Here is a 27851-nt window from a genome sequence, read left to right as displayed (position 1 = left end):
ATCAATATCTGAATGGGTAAAGTCTAATCTCACTGTAAACAGCACAAACTGGGCTATAATAATATGTAAAATGCATGTATGTACATGATTGTGTTTTTGAGAAAAAAATATATTATGCGTGGTTAGTGAAAAACTAAAAATGTTAAAACACTTGAAAAAGGCAAAAAAACACATAGAGAACATTGGTTCCCGGGATTTTTGAGAACTGGAGCTTGTAGCCTAGAATTTTTCTTTCTAAATTATGTGAAAATCATATTGTTTACTCACTCACAGAAAACAATATATTGATTTAAATTTTCTAAGACACTTTTTGTTGGTAAAAGTCATATGCGAGTAGGCGTCAACTATCATGAATATCATTGTGATTTACAATTTTTGCATAATGAGCTGCATAATGAGCCATTCAGTCATCTGTGCCACTGTGAGGGAAGAGTTACAAGAAAGAATGTGAGAACAAAATAAATCTATATAATTTTATGTTTGTAGTTTATTTAGAATATATTTAATTATCCCACAACATACTTTAATATCCACTTGGGGAAGCAGTTAAACAGTTTATCAGGAACAATCAAAGCTGACTTTCAAACAATTTTTTTGGCATCAATACTCCAGTCACACAATCCTTCAGAAATCCTTTTAACAATCTGATTTTCTACCTAAAAACCTTTATTGTTGTTATTATTATTATAATAATTATTATCATTATTATTATTATTAATGTTGAAAAGAGCTGAGAATATTTTTTTGTTTTTTTAGGGGGAATAAATTAAAAGAACAGCATTGTTTTTACATTTGTTAGCCTACAGTTATTTATTTGTTACATTTATATTATTTACATCAAGCTTTTGAATGGTATAGTATTGTATATTGTTATTGAAACTTCATAATGTTTCACTTGATTATATATTTAGTCAGGAATTATAGTTTGAAAAAAGTCTTTTGGAAAAAGTCTAACTAGTAAAATGTTTACACGTTATGTGAAAACTAGTACAAGTATATAAATAAATAAAAAGAGACTTACTCATGTTTATGATCTCTGCTGAATAAAGTGCTTCATTCTTTTTTTCTGAGGAAATCCATTTCTCAAATCCTCAACCACATGACATCTTTTTGGGGTGAATTATGTCTTATTCCTCTAATCGTGAAGCAAACAGTAACATAACAACTTGAAGAACAGTCCCGCTGTTTTTTCTTCTGTTATGGGCGTATTCAAGCCGCGCGCTTCAGTTTGAATCTGAATAGCGCGTTCAGAGCGGGGGCGTGGTCACATTAGATATAATGAAGGGAGACTTGAAAAACAGACATCGCGTTGTTTTCATATGGATTACTTTATCACAGAAAATCTGTTTTCGGCGGCACTTGTTTAGTTTAAAAGTAGACATGTCAAGCTTTCTATAGATATCTCTCTCATGTATTTTCGTTGAGTATTCACTGAGTTACAGTTCATTTTAATGACGTGTTTGTAAATAAAGATCAGCGCAGACAAAGGCTGCAGACAGCACACCTTGTTTGTTATCTTTATTTTATAAGTGCACAAAGTTTTGTTGTTATTATGTCTGTATCCAAAAAAAGTAGACCCTTTACAGATTCGATTGATGTATTGCTCCTATCTGTACGATTAAAACTGAAAGTGTAATTTAAGTTCTTTTCGGGGTTATCAGGAGACAATGACTCAAAACGCGTATCCGCGTTAATCGACTTCAAAGGGTTTTAAAATGAACTGTAACTCAGTGAATACTCAACAAAGAGACATGGGAGAGATGTCTATACAAAGCTTGACATGTCTACTTTTAAACTAAACAAGTGCTGCCGAAAACAAATATTCTGTGATAAAGTAATCCATATGAAAACAACACGATATCCATTTTTTATCTTCTAATGCGACCATGCCCCCGCGATGAACGCGCTTTTGAGATTCTAATGTTTCACTGAAGCGTGCGGCTTGAATACGCCAAAACAACAGAAGACAACACAGTGAGACAGTTCAAGTTTTTAATTTTACTCTTTGCTTCGCGATGTGAGGAATAAGACATAATTAACCCCAAGAAGATGTGATGTGGATTACCTCAGAATTTTTTATTTGGATTTCCTCAGAAAAAAAGAAGTGCTTTATTCAGCAGAGATCATAAACATGAGTAAATCTCTTTTACTATATTTATACACTTGTACTAGTTTTCACATAACGTGTAAACATTTTACTAGTTAGACTTTTTCCAAACTATAATTCCTGACTAAATGTATAATCAAGTGAAACATTATGAACTTTCAATAACAATGTACACTATACCATTCAAAAGCTTGACATAAATAATATAAATGTAACAACTTAATGGAAATGTAACAAATGTAACAAACAATGCTGTTATTTCAATTTATCCCCAAAAAACTTCCCCAAAAATATTCTCAGCTCTTTTCAATATTAATAATAATAATAATAATAATAATAATAATAATAATAATAATAATATATTTTTGTAGAAAATCAGATTGTTAAAAGGATTTCTGAAGGATTGTGTGACTGGAGTAATGATGCAAAAAAAAAAAAAAAATCAGCTTTGAAGTGAATATTACATTATGTTGTGGGATAATTAAATATATTCTAAATAAACTACAAACATATAATTATATACATTTATTTTGTCCTCACATTCTTTCTTGTAACTCTTCCCTCTCAGTCACAAACCTGACTGAAAGGCTCATTATGCAGCTCATTATGCTGGCCTTTGTCTTCTCAGGTGTAAATCACAATGATATTCATGATAGTTGACGCCTACTCGCATATGACTTTTCCAAACAAAAAGTGTCTTAGAATATTTAAATCAATATATTGTTTTCTGTGAGTGAGTAAACAATATGATTTTCACATAATTTAGAAAGAAAAATTCTAGGCTACAAGCTCCAGTTCTCAAAAGTCCCAGGAACCAATGTTCTGTATGTGTTTTATGGCCTTATTCAAGTGATTTAACATTTTTTGTTTTTCACTAACCATCCATAACATTTTTTTTCTCAAAAACACAATCATGTACATATGCTGCTCACATATTGTTATAGCCCAGTTTGTGCTGATTACAGTGAGATAAGACTTTAGCCATTAGATGTTTATAAGTAACTGAAAAAAGCACAAATGTCAGGGCATGACAAAACTTCTCCAGGCCCCAAAAATACCCTTAGACCTCAGAGGGTTAGTGCTGTTCTTTAAGATTTGCTAATTCAATTTCTGTCCTGACTGTTTATATTGTATAGCAAAATGATGTATCAATCTAAAAAGACAGCATGACAGTTGTGATTCACAAATTAAAAGATTGTCTTTTAGTTATGGCTGTTGAATGAGACATTTACACCCCTCTTTTTCTTCACTGCAAGCTAACAAGGAACAGTAGGAGTCTTCGGTTCTCCTGCAGTGACTATGGTTGAGAGAGAGGGTTGATGTATAATGCATACATTATACATCAGAATGAGTGAGGGCCAGCAGTGTGTCAGAGGAGACAGAGTCTGACTAAAGCTGTTCCTGCAGGGGCCTGCTTCATCCCTCCTTTAATTACACTCTATTGATCAAACACAGATGGAGGGGGGAATGAGGAATGAAGTTAAAGAAAGAAAAAGAAAGACATGGAAGGACAGGGATAAATAAGTGTTGTATGCAGTTTTCCAGAGGGAGAGAGATAAACTATTACTATTGCTGATGTATCTAGTATGTATACAGTGCAAAGTATGCTAATTATGTGACCTACTACATTTGCTAAAATGCTTACTACATGGAATAGCTTATTTAAACTTCCATGTCCAGTGTGACTTATAAACCAGATGGCAATTTAATTGAGCCACAAAAATGTAACTGAAAATGCAAAATAAATATAATTAATAGTCTATCTATTAATTAATTAAATCAATTATTAATATAATTTAACTGCTTTATATTTTGAAATGCATAGATAGCAATCATATATATTTTAAATATATTTAAAAAAAATATTGGGTAGTGTGTATGCATTTATATTTACAGTGCACAATTCAAGCAAGCTAGTAGTCCATTTAGAATATAGTCTACAATCTAATAGCTTTCACAAGTGATTGTTCAAAGTCACTTCTGATGTTAAAGGGGCAACATAATTGTTCTTTTTTAACTGTTTTCCATACAAACAAAAACCACTCCAATTTATTTCCACTATTAGATATCAATCTGCTCTTCCAAAAATGATATACTTGACCCTCCTAATAAAAAGATTATTTTAAAAAATATAATAAAAATTATTATTAATAATAACAGCATCTCCACACAACAAACATTAGTGTGTGACACATGACTAAAGTGTACCTTCTTCTCTCTTTTCTTTCATTTTGTTGACCTACTTAGCTCTCTGTTCTAGGGCTGCATCTTGGCTCCTTTGTTTCATACCAATATAGACTGAATCTCTACTGAGATCAGGAATTCCTGTGCTTGGGGTCATCCGCCTCCTGCCAGACTCTAGTGGCTCATGCACTGTGAGGCAGAAACACATTTCAGCGGATGAAGGAGCATATGCTTCCTGTGAGCATGTGGAGGGAGATGAATCATGATTCTCCATGACAGGGAGTCACGAAAAACTCACAACAACACGCATACTGCTGAACTCTGGATTACCTTTTTAGAAACAAGACGACAAGTCACTGCTCTCATAAATATCCGTCAGAGATGACACTCACCGATCATCACTGTGCACCATTAATGGGAACACAGCCTTGACGGAAGTTTAAAATGTACAGCCTTCTGTGATCAACTGTCATCTTCACCTAGTAACAGGTTTAGAAACATTCACACACATTTGAAACACGGCAATCTGATGTGAAGTTTGCTATTATAGGATAGACTGTCTTTGCTTACTTCCTGCTATTTAATTCCCCTATAATAAAACGATCCCTTTTTCTAATTATTTACGAAATACTGTAGAATTTCCTGTGTTATGTTTACTATTAAAAGATAAAAATAAAATAAAATAAAGCATGTGTAGATAAAATAAAGCAAATGTCAGAAAGTTTCACCTACATTAGATATTTTAAAATATACTTACTTTGAATTAATTAGCATCTTTATTATTGACCTCAGACACTAATGAGATGGACAGGCAGGGACAGATGCTGAAGTTTAAGGAATAGTTCACCTTGACTTGCTGTTCCCTCTTGACTTGCGTAGTGTTCTTTTTTCCATCCTATTGAAGTCAATGGGGGCCAGCAACTGAAGGTGAACTATCCCTTTAATATCATCTCCTTGTTAAGACTGAAATATATGAAAATGTAAAGGTGAGATGAGATGGAGGTGGATATGGCCCCTGATACGTGTATAATTAGAGAATGAACCCCTGTTTATAGCCTGGGTGTCAGAACAGTGAATTTCACAGTCTAGAGATTGATCACAGGGTTTCAAGTGAGAAAATATATTTCAGAACACTGCAAAAATCCTTACTATGCAAGAATTTAGTAAAACATGAACAATCAAAAAAAAAAAAACTTTCTAATGTCACTAAGGTTCTCATTCTGGAGAAAAAAACCCCACAAAAACATGCACACTGAAATGAATGATTCCCAGTGTACACTAAATGTTTCCCCCAGGATCTTTTTTATATATTGTTAAAAATAATTGTAAGACCGATACACTGCTTCTGTCTAGCTGTTGAAATAACTCAAGCCTACTTACAAAACATACCCCTAAAATATAAAGCAAAGTACACCTGCCTGGCTCCTAATACACAGAACTACTGAATGAAAAAAGAAAAGAGCTGAGGGCAACAATTCCCAACTGAGTTAAATGTCTTACCTGCCATGTACTTTAATGCCAGAGATGGCGTAGAAGTATCTGGAAAGGTTGTACTCATCCACCATGGTGGCGCCCGTGGCAGGCCTGAGAAGACGTATGCGCAGGTCAGTAATGGTGAAAAAGTCTCTCAGGTTCTTGGTTGTGTCCAGTTGTCCATATAGCGAAGCCATATTGTGCAGCTTGGGGCCGGCGAACAGTGCGAAACGGTCTTTGATTTCAAACCGTACAGTCTTGTCGTTCTTCCACACGTAACCTCTGGAATATTCCTCAGTACAGATGATGTCCAGCAACGTGTGCTGGGTAATGTCTCTCACTGATTTGGGCTCCATAGTGAAAGCATCAAGGCAGTCGGTAGCATAGAACTGGTAGGGCTGCCAGCTACGTCCATAGTCCAGAGATTTCTCCAAAACCATTTGCTCTGGCCGACCCGACTCAAAAGTGATGACAATATCATCGGTAAGCTCAATGGTCTTGTTCCATGACAGGGTTATGTTGACTGCCAGAGGTTTAGGGTATTTCTTCCAGGAGGTGGACTGCCAGAAGGTGGTGGGGTTGCGGCCCTCATGGTCAAACATCAGCTCAGGTGGGTGGGCCAGCTCTTCTGTGGCTGAGTCACACTCATTGTTGCACATATAGGGGTTTTCCTACAAGATAAAGCAAATAAAGAAGACAACAATTAAATGAGTATCCAGACAAAAGTGCTTTTAAATTAGCTTTTTCATGTGTGTGCACATATGGAGTAAAGGCTGGTGCAGGCTATTGAAATGAAGACTATTCATATTTCAAAGACACTGGCCTTGGTGGTACATGAGCAATATTATGGATATGGAGCAGTGGTTGAATCTGTTCTCCAGCTGTTGGCTAATTCTGGATAAGGACTGTCCATTAAACGCTCAAAGACTCATAGATCTTTTATAGCGCCATTTAAAGTTAAGTTCCTTCATGCAGACAACCAGTAAAACCAGTCGAAGATTATTCTCTGTTTTAAGTTCCATCAATCCATGATAATAAAGAACAAGAAAATGACCCACCAGTGGAGTCCACATGCCTCTCACTAGACCATCCAGTAAAGAGGGCAGAGCTGTTCATTCATGCTGTTTTATCTTAGCGTGTGCTTTAGGCACTACACCTACTATGAAGAAAAAAACTAATGGGTGTCTATAGCACTCTACATTTAGCTAGCAAGTATCTATATCACTATTGCTTATTCTTGGAGTGTGTGATTAAGTGATTTAAACAAATCCCTTACACAAATAAATAAGCTAAATTAAGCTGAAAATTTGTTTGTGTTTTGAAAATTAATGATAACTCAAATTGCACAACTTTTTAAGGAGATGTGAGCATTTACTTTTCCTCCTGGCAGACTATTAAAACAGGCAAACAAACTGCACACAATTACATTGATGCCATATCTAGAAAGAGTTGACGATGGACCATTTTGACTTAATCCAGTAATCAACCATCACCCAGAATTTCCTTGAATCTGCTTAGCAAGGCATTAAAAAGCCTATTAACACCTTAGTGTGTATATACAATCAGAAAATGTTTGCTGAAGGACTCTGGACCAATTTGTTTTTTGGCTACCTAATGACATTTTCTGTAATGAAAACAGATTTATATATATAAAATATAATGGACTGTTTTCACAAGACTGTGATGATGCATTTCAATGGTCATCAGCATCTTAAATCCTCCAAAGTTTTTTGTATTATATTTTTTATTTTTTAATATACTGTATGTACATTTATAGTCCTATACTTTGTATTATTACCTGTGCATCAAATTACAAATAAATAAATAAATAAATGTTAACATTAATGTGATTGTGTTTATAATACAGCATCTATGGGAGTGATGGTAAATTTGACATTGTTCTCTCTACTGACTGCCGTTATCAGCCTTTCGCTATATATATTTATTTTTTTCATGTCATGAAAACACTATCATTGAGACCCAGACATGTGAAAAAGCCTAATGGTTAGCGAGTCTGATTCGTAACCCAAAAGTCAAGGGTTTGAGTCTTGGTACTGGCAGGGATTGTAGGTAGGGGGAGTGAATGTACAGTACCAAAACCCTGAGTGCCATGGGAAAATGGCTTCCCACTGATCATTGTGTGTGTGTTCACTACTCACTGCTGTGTGTGTGCAATTGGATGGTTTAAATGCAGAGCACTTTTTTTTTTCACAGGATAACAATCTGTAGTGTTGCAGCTGCATAGAAAAGAAAAGGCTGTTTTGAAGAAATAGGCCACACAGCAGTGCCTTATAAAGATTAATTAGGTGTTTCTTCCCAGTCACTTCAAACATCCCATTTATCAGAGAGAGACATGACAATTAAACACAGCCACTGAAAAGCAAGTTTCCAGTTCTTTCATGCCACTGAGAGCTTTATGTAAGGATTAATGTTTGACTCGCATTAGAAAAACTGACATAGATGCCACACTGACAAAGATCAGTAATTGTTTCTATTAATGCTCTACTGATCAGGATACCCAGGGCTGAGTGCAGTTTTGAAATGCAGACGTCTTTCTGTGAATTGGTGCTAATGATAGTGTAAGGCTCCAAACCGTATAAGGTCGATCCCATACACAAAAAAAAAAAAAAAAAAAAAAAGAGCTTGATGAAGTCAGATGAACAAGAAAGAGGGCCAGAGACAGAAAGCGAAACAAGAGAAAGAAAAATAGAAAGACAGATGTCCTGCACATGCGCTTGTTCTAATCCAAGCCTTTTGTCCCCATTAAATGTGTTCTGGGTAATTTCACACCAACAAACACGCAGTTGTCATGAATCACACTAACACTCGCTTCCTAAACACAGCCTTAAAAAACCCACCCATCCTACAAACACTGTTTGTCTGTTCAGCGCTTGGCTGAGCATTTTTCTCACGGCTGATCACATATCGCTGTGGAACGAAGATGTATTATCAAAGCAATAATTTGTCTTAAACAGAACAGTACAAGTGAAAGCCATTTGAAAATCCTGCCTCTTTACAGCCACAATCAACAGCGTACGCTTATTCTCAGTAATGACTCCCATTATTTTCCTGCTGATAATCTCACACATTGCAAGATCAAGACTGAAGGCACTTTCACATGACTCATGTCAACATTCCCCAGTGCACTGAACTCTATGGAGCGTCAGCAACTTTGCCACTGAAGGGTATTGTAGCATGACTCTCGGAGATCAGACAGTATTAACTAAGACCCAGTTTGCCACTGACCATTTGAACTGCAGCCAGTGATTACAGGGGAATTTGCATGACTTATCAATACTTGGGTAGTGAAACAGGGTTGTGAATAATAATTGAGATTTAAAAGTAAGGTAAAGTAAATTAAAACTCAAAGAAATTTAACTAACTTTTAATTATATAATTTATAATGTGTTCCTGTAGCTCAATTGGTAGAGCACTGCGTTATCAAGTGCAAGGTAGGGGGTTCGATTCCCCGGGAACACATAATAGGTAAAAATGGATAGCCTGAATGCAATGTAAGTCGCTTTGGATAAAATGTTCTGCTAAATGCATAAATTTAATTTAATTTAATTTAATAATTAAAGTCTGTCAATATGAACATTCAGTATTCAGTATTGCCTTGACAAAGCCTTGATTGAAAGTAACAAAAAAAAAAGTTTAAAAAGACCTGAAGTTTGAAGGTTTATGGGCCTTAGAGATAGATGAATGGATGGATGGAGTCAGGGAAATGTATCTTAATGTAATTTATAAAAGAGAAATAATGCCACATGTCTTTAAAACAAAAAAGCATGTTGAATAGCACTAACTGAACAAATAATGCATTGCATTAACAGTGCTTGCATTTTAATGCCTTGTATTTCGAGGGCTTGCATTTTTATGTCCTGAAATTGAACATAGTTGTTCTGCGTTCTTCTGACCTCGTTTGCTTGCCTGTATTATTGTTTTATTTATTTATTTTGTTTTATTGTATTATTGTTGGCCTAATTATCAGTAAAGCTTTTTCTGATATCTGAGGTCTTAAATCACTGCATTAGTGCACTGACGCTCTACGCATTGTTGGGGAATCCTGGAGTGTGACATATGAGGAGAACCCCAGTATTACAGCACAGCTCACACAAGCCATGAGACAAGTTACCGAAACTAAGCAACCGAAAGCAATATATGTCTTTCTCAGATTTAATGTTAGTTCTGTACATCAGCGTTGGGTAAAATAGCATTATAATCTCCTTGGTGGTAGAGAAAGCTGCTTTCATGTAGGCTACAGGAAATAGGGAAGATGTTGAATTAAACATACACACAATCAGCTTTTCCACACATTTATACTGGTCCCGATTATCAAAACTTCTACTTAGCACTTGCTCTATTTCTGCAAATCAGTTTTTGTGAATGAATGACTTAATCCACCTGTTGCTTCGGTTTTCATCAACAGTCGCTTGCGCCACCTGCTCTAGGTGCTCTACTGCTATTTCTGCAGCTCCCGGATGTGCAATGGTGAATTTTCTGTTGAATTTGAAATAATGAATTTGTGGAAGCGATTTATTTTTAAACAGACTCAATATTTTGGAAGTGAATTCTGGATGGTGAATATAAATTATAGAATTTTTAATTATGAAAAGCTGTGTGAAATATTTTGGATTGAAATATTCACAGCTTAAATAAACAACAAAAAATGCAAGCCCTGGGAATACAAGGCATTAAATTGCAAGCACTGTTAAATTATATTTTATATTGAGTTGTATGGCACAACATAAAGAAAACTATAGCTGTTCTATAGTCCCCCCCCCCCCCATTTTTACTTTGTTCTGGTTTCCCTACTACTTAAAAACCACATGAAACATCCACAAACATGACGCTATCTGCTGCACTTTTTATGTGGAGGTCAAAGTGGTCTGTGAAGATTGTGTAAAGAGATGCACTGAAGCCCTGTCACGAGTAAAAGGACATCAAAAGCATTACTGTCAAGACAATAGTAGTAGTTTAGTACCAATTTTGACCAAACCACATGAAAAATGATTATTTAGGTGGGAATTACTGGTCAAGGGCAGAAGTGAATGAGATACGACTGTCCCACTGGCAGGCAAGGCTTCAGATTACCAGATCACCGATATGACCGAGAATAAATTTACTGTGGCTGACAGCAGACTGAAATATATAGGAACAACCAATCAAACAAATCCTTTTGTGTGACAGATGTTTGTGATATGCAACCCAGATCACAAACTGCTCTGTCTGTCTATATTTTCCTTTCTTTTCCTACTTGATGGTCCTTTGACGAACACATATGAGCAAATTTGTGTACACACACGCACACATATGCCCACACATCAATATGCATTCCAACACAGCAAGCATATTGTCTGTACCATCACTCTCTTGCCATGCTTTTCACGTACTTGATTGTGGCTGTTTTGAGCTCTTCAGAAATGACAAATAGATCAATATCGTTTTATTGAAAATTAAATTACTATGCAGCAGCCACACTGAGATCAGTGCTCACGCTGTGAAATCTACTGTGTAATTGTCTCCGCTAAAGGAGAGGAGTGTGAAGAGCGATTTCTCCTCGATCGTTTCAAATGTTAATGTCTAATCTGTCAGAGGCCATTCTGCCAGACCGCATGACAGGCTCAGGTCAGGCCATTTGCATATCTCTTTTCCTGCCGCTAACATGAAATGATTTAAATAAAATATGTTCACATGACTTGACATTAGTCACTTAATTACGAAGGAGAAGATTAGATTTTAAGAGCACGGCTTGCAGGTGTTACAAATAAACACGAGGGTCTGGGCATGTGATTTCCCTAGATCTCTTTTTCTCTTTCTGTTTCACTCTTCCTCCCTAGACTGCGGTTAAATCCATCATTTGTCCATAAATGAGACCTTGGTGGAGGGATAGATTTCTCCAAGGCCCTCGGTTTGATTAAAGCTCTGACTCCTTTTCAATCTGCCTCTGTGCTCTCGCAAGCACCTTTGAGCTTGTGTTGAAGAACAGCCACAAACACACTTGGGCTTCACTGCAATGCTGCTTGAATACAGGAAACACAGATTACTGTGTGTAATAGACCCCAGGATAAATCCCATCAAGAATTACATTCACATTTTTAAACTAGAGGTCAGCAGGACGGGATAGCAGACAAAAACTGAAGCTCAGTTCAATCCCCACCTGCCAAATACATTGACACATAAACCCTCTGCCTTTATTTAACTTAAACACATATTCACACATATCACTTTAAAACAGACCTGTTCCCACAGGTTCTGGTGTTATTAATCATTATATTTCAAGTAAATGAGGTGAGAGATGTGAGCTAATAAAACCTAGTAAGACCTGCATTCATCACTATTATTATTCATACTCATTACAACAAACACCTAACCTTCAATGGTAAGTTATAAGCTATTGCCCATAGTTTGTCCTCCATGTGTGCTACAGTAATACATAATGAATCAATACAGTAATGCAACTTTGACTTATGGTTTTGATTTGATAGACATTAAAATTGTTGCATTCACTTCTTCTGTGTATTAGGGGTGGGCGATATAGTCTCAAAATTCTATCACGATATTTCAGAAATACTTGCGATAATGATATTTAAGACAATATAGGAATAAATATAGAAAAATATTTTAATGGTGATTGCAGCTGGCAGGCAGCAGCATTTATTAGTGCAAACAAAATGAAGGGGATGTTTCATAATTTTCAGATGAGCTACAGTCATAGATGACATAGTACATAATTCAAAGTGTAAATCTATTGTTGTATGGTGGCAGCAGCAGCTGTGTGTTCGACTTGAAGCAGACCGATCGGTGTATGATGTCAAAATACCCTGAGAGTGACCTACCCCTTATTTATACTGCACGCATCTGTGGCGCATTATGGCTCAGACGCAACCGCTCTATAGTCAATGCTTGTGTTTACACCAGCCATGCCACGGAACATTTCAGAAGCATCCCAGAAGTGATTCTCCATGCCACTTTGCTAAAGAAAGTAACCTCGCCTATTTTTTACGGTAAGAGTGTGCACTCGAATATGCTCTAGGAGCGCTCTCACAATACTTTGGTGTCATACACTGATCAGTCTTGCACAGCGCTTCTTCAAGTCATTGATAGTCATTAATATCGCTTTATGAAACTTTTTTATCATGTAGAAATTCATACCGATATTATTGTGGACAGTATAATATGGCATAGTGCTACTGTGTATTATAAAAAAGCCATAACATATAATTTTATATAGTCTGGGTGACTTCCCTATGGACACACGGTGAGAAAGGGGAAAAAAGAGGCTGAATTCACAGATGCAGATCACACTTACTGGATTCTAATATATCAAGGTGATTCCTTGAGGAATGAAAAGTGAACATCTGCCTGCATTTTTACAAAATGGACATAGTAAGGCACGTAATGTGCCACATGAGAGCCGAGCTTTGAAGATAAAGCCTACTTCTTACATCAGTTGTTTATCAAAAGCTCACCACTGCTGGAATTATTAATGGCTGTCTGCTGCCATTTAGCATTTAGGGTGATTACATGTCAGATCTCAAGCTGATGTGCTGTGACAGCTAAAATCTCTCCAGCTTGCATTTGTGTCTGTTTGTTATGCTGGGTCAGCAATGTAAGGGCCAAAGTTTCAAACTCTTTGATTGCTTGAAAATGAGTGTACGAGTGTATGTATGAAGTCAGAACGAAGTTAGACGCTCCACCCCTAATGTTCTGAGTAGTACTAAACACAACTTCAAGTGGTAATAATTATTTCATCTTTTCAATGCCATAAAGAGTGTCCATTTATTTTCTTCATAAAAAGCCCTTACATGCAGGGAAGCACCCATAGCTGATCTCATTAGATCTCATCACAAAAGATAAAAAATACCACACAAAGTTGTCTGATGACCTGCCTCACTCAGTCATTCTTTCTTTTCAACATCTGCCAGAACTAATCAGCAATATTACCAGTGCTTTAAGTGGGCCGGTACGCACCGGTACTCAGTACCGCCACTTCCAAATATAGCTCTTGAGCGCACCGCCAACTCTCTCTCTCTATATATATATATACAGGCTATAATAGAGTACCGGCACCTCTTTCGGCCAATTAAAGTACTAAATATTATTACAGAGCACAGAATCACCACACACACATTAGGCTTACTATGTGTAAAATACCCTAATGAAAATACCAAATGAAACATACCCTAAATTTAAACAAAAGTCTGACATACCAAATGTACACTCCTTAAAGGGATGCAGTATCATGAGAAACAGCATTTCCTTGCTCTTTTTAAATAAATGAGTTTAATATACTATAGAAATACTCTAATATTTATAACACAAAGCTCCCTGGCTAATCCATTTATGGAAACTACTCATATAAAAACCTATTCAGGTCTCTATTTCTCTTTGTCCAATAATAGAATAAGGAAGAAGTAGGAAGTAGGTATTAGTATTTCATACACTAGAAAAAGATACTTTTTCCAATTAGTAGCTACAGTTAAGTGTGAGGAATGTTTGCCAAACATTTTTCTACTACTAGTTTTGTTAAGTGCATATCGCTCTGCATCGCTTTTCCAATTTTATTTTTAAGCAACATCCCTAATAATTTCACTCTGACCTTAACAGTTTTTGTGGGTCATTTCAGTATGGATGGGAAGCTTTCACAATTAGGGATGCATTGATCCGAGCCGATACTGGCATTTTCTGCGGATCGGGTATCTGTCAGACAAGACCGATCCAAATCCAACTTTTCTTTGTGGACTCGGAGGGCTGCGCAGCCTGCTTACTGTGACTACGTGTTGTTTCAAGCTCGTCATTCTGCGCACGGGATGCACATATTTGCTCTGTGCTGCTCTATATTGGCATCTTTAGTATTATAATACTTTTCTGAGCAATCAAAGATTATTAATAGTCTTTCTTGTTCTGCCCTATCTATCACATGTTGCTGCCTCTATTACTGTGCTATACATTTATATATATTTCTATATAGTAAATGTATATAATTGTTTTCCATTCATGTATTTTACAACTATACAAAGAGCAATGTGTAACATTTTACCATATTTTAGACATCACTTTTATTTGTAAATGAAATATTTGACTACATTTAAAAAAAAAAAATATTGTGCACCTTTGATTTTTCTAGAGTATATTTTGCTGCTGAACTATCCACTAACCTAGTTTATAATAATGTTTTTGTCATAGATTGTGATTATATGTTCGTTTCATTTGTTATTTTTCATTCAAATTAAGTTGTCTATATGTAGTAGATCGTGTTTAACACATAAAAGAGTGATGATCAGGTCAACACAGAGAAGTATAGAAATTCTACATTGAATAAAAAAAACTGCGCTGGTCTCGGATTGTGTCGGTATCAGCAGATAATCAGAATTTTCGTTATCGGATTGGTTCTAAAAAAAAAATGGTATCATTGCATCCCTATTCACAATGTAGGCTTTGTGAAGAGGCTGGTACAGAAGGATGGGGAAGCACCAAATTTATTGGACATGACAGCAAATATGAAACATATTAGTGTGTAACTCATTTCACATTTAAAACATTTTACCTTTTAAACAGAGGTTATTTAAATGTAGAAGCCTGTTAGCAAAAATTCTAAGGGTGCTTTAGATAAAACATTTAGAATGGGTTCAAATTCAGAAATTAAGAATTGGCTCGTTTTGAATTCATGAGCTTGAATTAGAATTGCATTGGCCACATATCTCAAGATGCTGAACCAGAATTTCTATTGGAATGACAAAAGGATAAATGTACTATATTATAAACATTAAATGTGATAAAAGTATATAATTTACACAATACACAATATATCCCCTTTTATAAAACACTTGGACTGGAACAGTTGATCAAATGATTAAATCATATGAATTGGCTCTAACAGAACTATTTACAAACTCTTTCAATGAGCCACCCACTGGAATCATCCACATCATAAGTCTTTTGGTGCTTAACAAAGCATCATTCACAGTGCATGCCTGGGACCACGGTGTAGGTTACTATGGCAGCAGATGTTGTAGAGGCTAAGGCTGTCCATGGTGTCTTAGACCTGATAATCCTGGCCTTGTCTCAAACTGACTGACAGATCATATTTCCTCTTTCTTCAGCCCTTCTCCCTCTGTGTTTTCTTCCTTCAGTCAGACGTTCATATTTTGCAAGCCTGCTACACTGCTCTGGCTGAATGAAAAAGTGTCTCTGTTTTGACCGAATCCTCCTTGGAGGGCGCCCAGGATAGAAAACTCATTTCACCTAGTAAGGTGTTCAATTTTATAGTGTTTCCAAAAGACTAATATTTTTATGATAATAGTAATGGGCTAGATGGAAGGAGACAAGGGTTGTTTATAGAGATCTGTAAATCAAATGGCCTCAATTCATAATGTCTTATAAAGATCTGCGCTATGGACCCAAATTGTTCCTGCCAGCTGAAGCTTGCATTTTAAAAGTCATTTTTCAGCCATTGGTGAATCCCTGTAAATAGCAGCCTAAGGGTTTCTGCAGAATAATTTCATAACAACTCTCTGGGATTTGTATCTTTTTGACAGAGAAATTTTCCCTTGACATGAGAAAACTTCCATTGCAATCTCAGACCCCTAGAACACCCCCACTGCGCAATGTGACGTCGTAGTGACATCATTTTCATGTAATTTTTGCATGTCCAAATTTGGTCCATTGAAGGGGTTGTTTTGTAACGCCAGGCGACGTCTTTTTTCGACGTCATCCGCACGTCATTTTTCGACGTCCATCCACAAAAGTTTGTTTACAATAAATCGCGCTCAGTGCTCTCAAACAAAACAGCAGCTTCTTGCACGCACACACACACACACACACACACACACACACACACACACACACACACACCTTGCTTTACCTGGGACTCGAACTCGTGATCATCTGCTCCACGTGCCAATGCTCTACTGTTTGAGCTACAGCATCAGACTTGTATGTGTTTCCAGTTATCAGTCTAAATGTTGAATAATGATTATTAAATCAAACAATCGATCGAGTGATTTGAGGGTGAGAGAGTGAGATAATTTCTGATTATCGGGTTTAGGCTAAAAAATAGGTTCGGCGCTTGGAACATAAGATCACGAGCATCTTGCAGTACATTTAAAATATTTTAAATATAATATTTTAAATATTTCAAAAATATATTACATTTTAAATATAGCGATTTAGAAACGTGGATGGAGCAGTGAATAGGTTCATTACACAGCAAAATGACATGACAAACTCGAAAAGAGCTCTTCATTTGTAAATTAAAAAAATTATAATAATCATGTAAATTTCCTGCACCTGTCATAGACGTCCAAATGACGTCCAAAAAATTACCCAGTTCAGGTCCAATGTTGAACGTAAATATGACGTCCAAGTTGGGTCATGGTTGGACGTCCAAATAGTGGACCTAGTTTGGACGTCGAAAAAAATTACCCAGTTCAAAGGTCCAATGTTGAACGTCAATATGACGTCCAAGTTGGGTCATGGTTGGACGTCCAAATAGTGGACCTAGTTTGGACGTAGAAAAAATTACCCAGTTCAAAAGTCCAATGTTGAACGTCTATATGACATCCAAGTTGAGTCATGGTTGGACGTCCAAATAGTGGACCTAGTTTGGACGTCGAATAGATGTCCAGAATTGGTCATGGACCGATGGACCCAATATAGACATGATCTGCACGTCTATCCGACGTCCAATGTTTAGTGGGCCCATTCAACTTTCTGCTTAATTAAGGGTTGCTATGCAGGCAGGGAGTTTTACGTTAATTACTGTTGGTTGTGAGATTTCCCTTTGTGTTTAATCTGGTTTATGTTGCATGTCTGACAGTTAGGGCTGAAACGATTATCCGGCATTATCAACAACGTTGACAATAAAACGTTGCTGACATATTTTTGTTGTCAAGTAGTAATTTGATCTCATATGACAAAATGCATCATTTCCCAACTGGAGTGTCGTGTAAAAGAAAACATTTATTAATATTTTTAAATAGCTAAAATGTTCAAAAAAGCATCTAATATCTATTTCTGATGTCGCCAATAATTAGAGATGCGCCGAAATACCCGCTGCCAAAAATTAGTTCACCGCTCAGTGCTCCACTCGTTTTCTGTTCATTAAAGCCCTGCCGGGCCTCACATTTAGTCTTCTCAAATCATCATGACTTGCCTAAAATAAAATCTATACATATGAAACAGTTCAAGCATCCCACATGGAAAGAACCTATATGTGGATATATGCACATATATGAAACCTATATGCAGTGTATATGCACATATATGCTGCATATATGCACATATATGATAATATATATGCTGCATATATGCGCATATATGCTGCATATATGCATATATATACTGCATATATGCTGCATTTATGCCATATATATACTGCATATATGTGTATATATACTGCATATATGCTGCATATATGCGTATATATGCCACATATAGGCAAAACTGAGGTGCATATATGTGCATATACAGGAAATATAGGTCTCCTGTATTGCTTCTTCATATCCACATGTAAGCCCTATACATACAAGATATGTCTTCTATATAGCTAATGGCAGGATCTGGTCATTTTGTAGCTCATATCCCATTTTTGACTGTCATACATGATGCCTAGCTCATATTATCAAGGCAAAAACTAGGAATTAACAAAAAAAATTATGCAAGAACTTATGTATGTGTGAACATGTGAAATTGGTATCACATGTAGTTGGCATGTTATGGAATTTAACTATGGCAATATATTAACATGATATACAGAGCTGGACAGTAACGGAGTACATTTACTTGAGTACAGTACTTAAGTATAATTTTGAGGGATCTGTACTTTACTCGAGTATCATTTTTGGGGAGTACTCATGACTTTACTCAACTACATTTGAGAGGCAAATATTGTACTCTTTACTCCGCAAACATTTCTATCCATAACCGTAAGTACCCGTTACTTCTTTTTTTCCCTCGTCTCAAGAAATATCTGCGTCCACACGAAACCGATGTAGTATACATGACAGACCAGCATGTGGCGCTGTAATTCAGCCACAGAGATACACTTAAAACGGAGAAGAAGACATGGATTTGCTGCGCGTGGTACACAAACGAACATGGAACAATACATTTATTAATCCTTGTTAATGTTAGCGTTCAGTGTTTGTTCATGTTTTTGTTGCTGTTACGTGATGTAGTGGTGTTTGACTAGGGGCGAGACGTGGGCTGATGACGCCATATTTTCAGAAAATGTACAGATTCGCCGTCGAGAAGAAACGCAAAGGCGGCGTTTTCAAATATATCCACTCTGGGACCCGGTTTCAAAACATCGGTTTCACTCTTCCAAAACGCCAGATCCGTGTGGACGAAAACACCTATCCGCTAAAAAATTTGTGCGCCGAAAAAAAAAAGAGGAAAAAATAAAAATCTCGGACACCCTATCAAATGTCACTGGATAGTGCAGGAAGGAAGAGGAAGAGGAGGAGGAGGAGGCGGCGGAGGAGTATGATGAGGCGCGTCATGACAGACCTTCAAAGAATAATAAATATAATTTTTTTTTTCTGTTCAGTTTTTTGTCTTATTTTTGTTCTTGTACTATATTTTTTGTTTTGTACTATTTGATTGATCTTGAGTAAATAAATAATGTACATTTCTACATTTTGGACTTTTATTTATGTTGCCTAGCAGCTATGGATTTTAATTTTACTATTATAGGTGAACATATAGGTACATATATACGTACGTGCATATATGTACCTATATAGGTATATGTATGCACATATATATATATGTACATATATGTGTAAATATATGTGTGCATATATGTACATATATGTACATATAATATAGGAAAACGGCCAATTTTATATATGTCACATATATTAAAAACCTATATCAAAACCTATATTGAAACATATATGTTTATATAGGTTTTTTCCATGTGGGATATAACAATGTTTAAATGTTAAACCTAGATAAATGTGCGCTATATCCAATAATTTGCACAGAGAGTGGAATCTGAAGTCTGCTTTGCAGAACATGGAGGCGCCAGCGCAATCACTTGCATTTATTTTCAGTGGATACACTGAAAAAATTGTACACATCACTGGAGCACTGTGTGACTGGAGCACTGTGGGATGATTAAACTCAATATGACTTTGAATGTCTTCTGTGTGTTGCAAACAGCTTCAGTGGTCTTTAAATTCTGTTCTTACCACCCATGTAGATCAGTGAAGCCTCTTTGACCCATCTGCAAGGGATTATTTTACTCTTTTTTTTTTTTTTTTTTACCACAGAATGTGAAATATGTTGACAGATGACTCTAGGGACCAGAGCACAATCCTCTTTACCCTGCTAGACTTATTTATGTGTGCACACAGAAGACACACAAACATCCTTTGTATTTACAGAGACAGAAAGACAGGGGTGAGAAACATAGACACTGAGAAAGAGCATTGCTTTGTAAATCACGCAAAAAAGAATATATATTTTTTTTAAATGTGACTATGCATTCTAAGCATGAAAATGTTTCTCATGTGTAGTGAAACTATGATGACAAGCTACTATTAAAAACTTTAAAAGGACCAACTTTTAGCTGAAGCTGATTAACTCCATTCTTCAGAAATAAAAGATGAATTAAGCTCTCTTAAAGTGACTAATTAAGCCTTGAGACTAATCTAATAAGAGAACCCAGAAAATAGCATGAAAAGCCCCACATTCTCATTCTACACTTGTCGGGGCTCAGCGTGGAGGTCCACGAGAATATGTGGGCAATCAAGTATGGAGAGTTCAAAGTGTCATCTAGTCAACATCACACAATATTACAGAGATAAAACTTTTCCATAACTCTTTAAAAACTAAATGTTGTTTTTCTCTACATAAAGTGGCTTCATGCAGGTTTTCAATAGCACAAATAAATGAAACAGTTCCATGAATCTGAATTTCTTGAAAGTCATGAAAGTTGTGTGTAGTAAACAAGATGGTCTAGAATTCCTCAGTTTGAATGGATACAAATGTTTTTGGATACAAGTTTCTGTCTTTCTGAATGTTTTTGTGTGTTTCTTTGTTTTCATGGTGAGTACATTTTAGGTTTTGGATGAACTCTTCAAGGGTAATATTTTCATATGTAGAGAAAAAAATATGTATATTATTATTTAACTAATCTATATGCCTGAAAGATTTTTTAATCTGTGGACAAACTATATATATATAATAAACCTGCAAAGCAATTCTAACCCACATTTATTAAATTATTTAATTTTGTTTTTTAAATCTCTGTTACAGACTGAACATTCCTCCATATCCTTCTCCTTCTGTCCCAACCCTTCTTTCCTTTATTTATTGTTTATTGTCAAACGTTTTTCATTATTGATGTTTATTGTCAAACTATTCCTATCTCCTTTTCTGCTATTCCATCTGTTTCTCCAGCAGGCCCCTTAGCTCTGACTCTCAGCCACTTCTCTCGGCTCTGTCTGATACATCTTTCTTGAGATCGATGCAGCTGACAGCTCCAACTGAAGTTCTGCGCCGGGGCTTGTGATTTTTAGATGCGAAATGGCACAAAAAAATAACTCCCTATCCTCAGCTAAAATATCTTTCTTGTATTTTTCTCTCTCGCTGTCTCTTTATGTCACTCTCTCTAAGAGAGAAAATGTCTTTCTTTGGTTTGTATCTGAATTATTTTATTAGATATGACTCAGAGAGTAAGGCCAGAGGTGGAAGTGATGTACATGTTACTTCTATAATGCTGGCCTGGAACAAACACATGCTTACAAATACACAGAGTCACTAAATCACAGTAGCACCTGTCTGTGCTATCTGCCACTGTATATTTCATGTCTCAAAGCTGCCCCAGATTCTGCTGCAGGCTTTTGGCAAACGAAAGGGGGGGGGGGGGGTGTTGGTTGTATTGTGGGTTACTAAAAATATTCCTAATAATATCTAAAGACAAAAACTTGCTATGCTATGTTCAGCACCTCTGCTGTCAGCAAACCAGGTAGTCAAGTCAAAGAACAGAAAAAACTATAAAATCAATTGCGGTAAAAGGTCAGGCACAGCATCTTGCATGACTCAAGGAGAGGTCCGAATGAGTTTTATACACCCCATGCAAAGCCCTTTTAGAGAAACATAATCAGCCATAATTTTGAAGTGTTTTCTAAACAATAGCTCACTCTGAAATTACAAATAAAGACAGGTACAAGCACAAACTATTTAGCACAAATCAATCCAGTGAAAAGCTTCAATGAATCAATGAATCAAAATGAAAATGTTACAAATAACTATACATTAAACCAGTATCATTTTAGATAAAGATAGATAAATGTGCATATGTGATCATCTATCAAGGCTTCTTCACTGAGAAATTAACACTTCTCTCCAAAGGAGGGTGTGTGGGGCTCTAACCAGCGGCAGAGAGAGGTTGGCTGTTGGGAGAGAGGTGTAATATCCCTGCCAATCCCCCTCCATCCCTCCGCCCTCTGATGGGAATATGGAACTCACTACAAGTAATTAAATCAGACGCCATTCAGCTGCATAACTGCCTAAATTACAAGAATGACAGTGAAAAGGAAACATCAAAAGAAAATCACATTGTGAATCTGTAATTGGTTTAAATCTGATTTGGCATGCTACTGAAATATTTGCAACAAATATCTTTAGCCATAATCTACAGCATAATTAGTAATTTTGTCATTAAAAATTATTTTAAGATATCTGAGGCAATAGAATGGCATAACAATTCAAAACTTCATACCAATTGGCTTGATAATGCAGTCTGGACATGCATGAGGGTTCTCTTCACTCAAACTGTGTTTAGCTGAGACATGCTGTGAAAGCAATCCTTCATTTGATGCTGGCAGACAGAGTGGAAGTGAGAACGCTTGGGCCAAATGTAGACTGGAGGGTGGTTTTAACTTTCCCCTGTCAGACAACACTACAGATCACATTTATCAAGAAGCAAAAACAGGTCTAGGGGAAGAATGTATGCAGATAGCATGTACACATGTACAATGTAGATCGGTGCTTGATCTGCAGTCATCTGACAGTGGCCTACTTCCTGAACTGTGTGTAAATGTTTCCAACAGTCATTTAGATATTTATATTTGCTTTAGTCTTCACCATAGCACCTAATAATTAATACTTAAAGACTTAAGCAATTTATTTTTTAAACTTTATAATTTTATTTTATTTTATTTTATTTTAATCTAAAACATGGCCTACGCTACCTATATTTACTGATTTGTTATTATTGTTCAGTAACACTTAATAGGTTCCATGTAAGATTAGTTAACTATATTAGTTAACATGAAATAACAATGACAAGATCTTAGTTCATCTTAATTTCAACTTTTAATAATACATTACAAAATCAAAAATAGTGTTTGCTAATATTATTTAATGGAGCTAACATGAACTAACAATAGATTGTTGTATTTTTATTAATCATCGTTAACTAATAATTAGCTATTGCACATTGTTAGTTAATGTTAATCTGCTTTAACTAAAGTTAACTAATGTGACCTTATTGTAAAATGTTACCTTGTTCTTCCGTTCACTTGAACTTTAATCTTTTCTAGTCTTGAAACACCCATTTACTTTATATTTTTGTGTATTTTATTATTATTATTAATTATTATTTTTTTATAAAGTCTTTCTTTAGTAAAATATCTTTAATAAAGTTATTTAACCTGTTAGGAGGGCAACACTTTTTTTATTTACTAATTATATATTGCGATAAAACAATATACCACGATAAAAGCTTTAATGACTATTGTGAAAATTTGATACCGTCACATACCTAATGTACAATTTAATAGGTATATGTTAAATGCATCAATACAGTAATTCTGACATCCTGTCAAAATATAATCTAACCATTTACACTTTCTATTGTTGTGTGACAATCATCTCCTTAATTACAGGAAGAAATTCAACATATTCATCTACATAATCTTGGTAAGTGAAAAACCCTCCTGGGAAAACACTGGCTTTCATCAAGCTATCAAACAAAACCACACTAAATTAAAAGGCAATGTGGCCACTGTGATAGTCAAAGGAAAGAACGCTTGTTTGCTTATTAATTTTTAATTGTTGCACTTAACTGAATTGTTTCACAAGATGATGCAGCACTGTGCTACTTCAGTTCATCTCCTGAGTGTTTCTTAGAAAATCTGAGATAAATTATCCCGACAAACGTGTACATAAGGCTTCTTCACTCTCAAGGTCTGGAAGCAAGATACTTTGTTCTTGGTAATTTTGTGAATGGAGATAATATGTGTTTCTAAATTTCTGCTGGCAGAAACTATCTGAAACATATATCATAAGCCCTAATAAGAAGAGTAAAAATATCTATAATAAAACTCATTTGCAACATAAGAAAACAAAGCATACAGCCAGAGAAGGAGCTCAAACAGTGTCACTTATTGGTTACGATGTTACTGCTTGTTTTACTGTTGTTTTGTAACAGCTCTGTAGTGAATCCCGAGTGACTGAGCACACACAATTATTCTATACATCTACAATACAAAGCAGCTGCAGCTTTGTGATCATCTAAATTTGTCTACAGAAATCAATAGTCCTAATGTGCAAAATTGAAGAACATCATACGGAATAGAATGAGATGATGTGTATCAGAGTTCGCTGTATTGGCTGATTTTTTAATCACTTTTACGTAAAACACAAAAGGGGTTTAGAAGAGATAGATAAACTGACACAAAAGAAGGGGAAGCAGTGTCTACAAATTCTCATTAGAAACAGAATTACTAGTTGCAAGAAAATGAGAGACAGATATAGAGCTGTAATTTATTAGTATTATTATTATTAGTTATATATAAAACTCTTATCATTCGGACTGGATTTCATTTAGACACAACTTCCTGTTACTGCCACTACCATATATAAATGAACCCCGACACTTTGCCTTCTCACTTTCTTTCTCTTCTTGTCTCCCAGGTTGGATGTCATTTATCCACTTAGCTGTCGAGGTGGGGGCCAGACTCTTCTCAGCTCTCTGTCAGCTCTGAGGGACCAATGTTATAAGGTTGTGACTGTGGTTAACTGGCTGTCCTTTTCACCAACCCTGGGACGGCATGCATTGACACCAGGAGTCAGCCTCCTGTCTGCTTCTGCACACCCCATGGGATCCACTGGCCTGGGTGAGGATATTGAGACTCATTTTTTCAGATTCCATGAGATTATATTATATTGCTGTCAAGAACATGGGCATATTTGACTACAAACCATGTGTAATGTCATGATGGTAATGCAATGGCTCTGCTGAGATAATGTGTAATTGTTTATAATTCAACGCAGAACTGAATAATATTTAATGTCAACAGATTATGGGTAATTTAAAATGTTCTTACAGTAATGGCCAAGGGATTTTCTTAAGTATGCAGCTCATACCAATTCATCCACAGGAGCAAATTTTAGATCGTTTTGAATCCAGTGGACCCAAGCCCATTTGCTCTTGAAACCTAAAGTAAGACTTTTTAATGACTCCCAAGAGGCACACAGAGACAAATAAAGGCATACATTTCAGATGGCCAAATTTTGAAAACTCAAAATAAATAAACTAAAGGTGCTGGTGTTTGTGTCAGCTGTCAGCAGTATTATTGAGTGAGTTTGTAATTGTCATGCAGCAGGCAATTCATGGCCAAAAGGGAATGACTGAAGTTGTTTTGGTTCTGCCAGTCAGAGATATATCAGCCTTCCAAAATGATCCACTGAATATTCATTAAGTTTAGCTCACTGAAAAAAAAGAGGTAAGCCAAAGTTTGCTTTAAACTAAAAGCTGCAGAAACATTAGATGTATGTTAATGAGCGCTGATGTTCTTTTCTGACATTATAGCTCAATTATTTGAATGACATGTAACAGCAGATACAGAAGGCTTTCTGAATTTGGAATGGTGACTCTGACAAATTCAGATATTCTTAGCTATACCTCACCGAAGTGCTTGGAGTTCTCCAAATGAACACATTAAATTTAGTAATGTGTTAGCTATATACAGTATATTTAACATATAAAATAAATTATACATACATATTTAAACTATGTAATAGTTATAGTTTAGCTCTAGAAATAGTGGCATACACTGAGCAAATTACTGGTATTGAATAAAAGGCCTGCATGAATTTATCTCCTGTGATATTCAGTAGCATAGAATTATACATCAACTGCACGCATTCCTTATACAATCTGTGGTTTGTATGAAATGACAATCACAACACATTACAGCGGAACAGTGGTAAAACAAACTGCCACCATGGGAAAGATTTCAAGAAGTAAGGCAGACAGAACATTGTTCAGAAGAAGACTGCAATGGGATTGTAAAGGCTTTGCTTGTGCTGTCTTTGGTGTATGTCTAACCTAACTTGGACTTCCAAAATGCAGCACTAAGCCAGTCATCCAGACAGATGCCAGACTGCATATCACCACTGCATGCTAAGAAGGCTACTTCAACCTGAATGCAGTCACACACCTTGATCCATGAACCCTTAGCCTTTATGTTTCCTCTGCCTGGATTTGAACCAGTCACACTTGAAGGAATGGTGAATGGAGAGGTGATTGATGTAGAGAAAATTTGGCAAAAAGTCATCAAACTGGCAGCTATGCTGAGCATGACCTAAAAGCAATAACTTAATTGAAAAGAGTTTACATGAAACGATAATGGCAGAAGACATGCCTAGCATTCCAAACTGCCAGTTTAAAAATAGACAGACGTCCAGAACAACTTTGGATGGAGATAATTCTTTGGAAAGGCCTGTCAACTGGAGAGAAGAATGGCTTATGCTGTGTTCTTATCTGTGAGCAGAATAAACCTCGATGCCATGACACATGGCACACTGGCACAAACCTCTTTCATGCATTCTCTGAAAGCAGGAGTTCAAAAGCATTAATCGAATGCAGTGCCAGTGTAAAGCAGTGCTAGAGATCTTTAGCGCTCACATACTATGACATTCTAAATATGTTTGCTTTCAGCAGCAGAGAAAAACATGCTCTGATAACACGGACATTGAAGCAAAAGTGCTATTAATTGGCAGAAGGCTATTACAAAGTTCATACAGGGAATCATTTAAACTTGGTTTTGTAGCATAACCTTGTTTGCCAATTGAAAGAATATGTGCCGCAAAGCTTTTTAAATTACGCTGATCATATTTATGTGTAAACTACACTAACATCTTTAAAGGGATAGTTCACCCAAAAATGAAAATGATGTCATTAATGACTCACCCTCATGTCGTTCCAAACCCCTAAGACCTTCATTCATCTTCGGAACACAGTTTAAGATATTTTAGATTTAGTCCGAGAGCTTTCTGTCCCTCCATTGAAAGTGTATGTGCGGTATACTGTCCATGTCCAGAAAGGTAAGAAAAACAGGGTAGTACCCAAACTGCAGTGAATGCGCTCACAACAGACCTGGAAGAGAAGACAATGCTGAATAATGTCGTAGTTTTTGCTATTTTTGGACCAAAATGTATTTTCGATGCTTCAACAAATTCTAACTGACCCTATGATGTCACATGGACTACTTTGATGATGTTTTTATTACCTTTACATGGACAGTATACCGTAGACACACTTTCAATAGAGGGACAGAAAGCTCTCAGACTCAATCTAAAATATCTTAAACTGTGTTCCGAAGATGAACGGAGGTCTTACGAGTTTGGAACGACGTGAGAGTGAGTCATTAATTACATAATTTTCATTTTTGGGTAAACTATCCCTTTAAGCAACCATAATAGGCCCTACACTCATGGCTCACTCTGGAGGAAATGTTTGAGGGGAAATACATTAGGAGGAGTAATTAGGATTATTAGCAGGGTGTAATTTGCTCAAGAGGGAATTAAAACAAATTGCTGAGGCGTTTCTAAGCTAAATCGAAAATGAATACAAAATTATTGGCATGATGAATAGAGGGATTTTAAAACTGTTGACACGAAGGACCCTGGTGCCACCGCCCAATGAGTGGAGAACGCTGCAGGGTCCAGATATACTGTTTTGTGTCAGATACTGTAAATGCAGAACTGTGGTCCGTATATAACCGTCTTACAGGTCATATTCACTGGCCATATGAGTTATTAAATAAAAACAAAAGAACCAGAATCA

General features: G+C 36.1%; 1 protein-coding gene across 6 annotated transcripts in view; it reads right to left on the bottom strand.

The window, feature by feature from the left end:
* Nucleotides 1–27851, bottom strand: part of LOC132124180 (netrin-G1-like) — a 103943-nt gene that overhangs the window by 45963 nt on the left and 30129 nt on the right. For all 6 annotated transcript variants that reach the window (XM_059535072.1, XM_059535066.1, XM_059535069.1 and 3 more), the window contains exon 3: nucleotides 5792–6435. In XM_059535072.1, the coding sequence (XP_059391055.1) occupies nucleotides 5792–6435 (644 nt within the window). The remainder of the gene's footprint in view (nucleotides 1–5791; nucleotides 6436–27851) is intronic.

Source organism: Carassius carassius, chromosome 42, assembly GCF_963082965.1.
Source record: "Carassius carassius chromosome 42, fCarCar2.1, whole genome shotgun sequence".
Classification (NCBI taxonomy): domain Eukaryota; kingdom Metazoa; phylum Chordata; class Actinopteri; order Cypriniformes; family Cyprinidae; genus Carassius; species Carassius carassius.
Note: the sequence above shows the minus strand (reverse complement) of the source record. Positions and strands in the feature narration are given on the sequence as shown.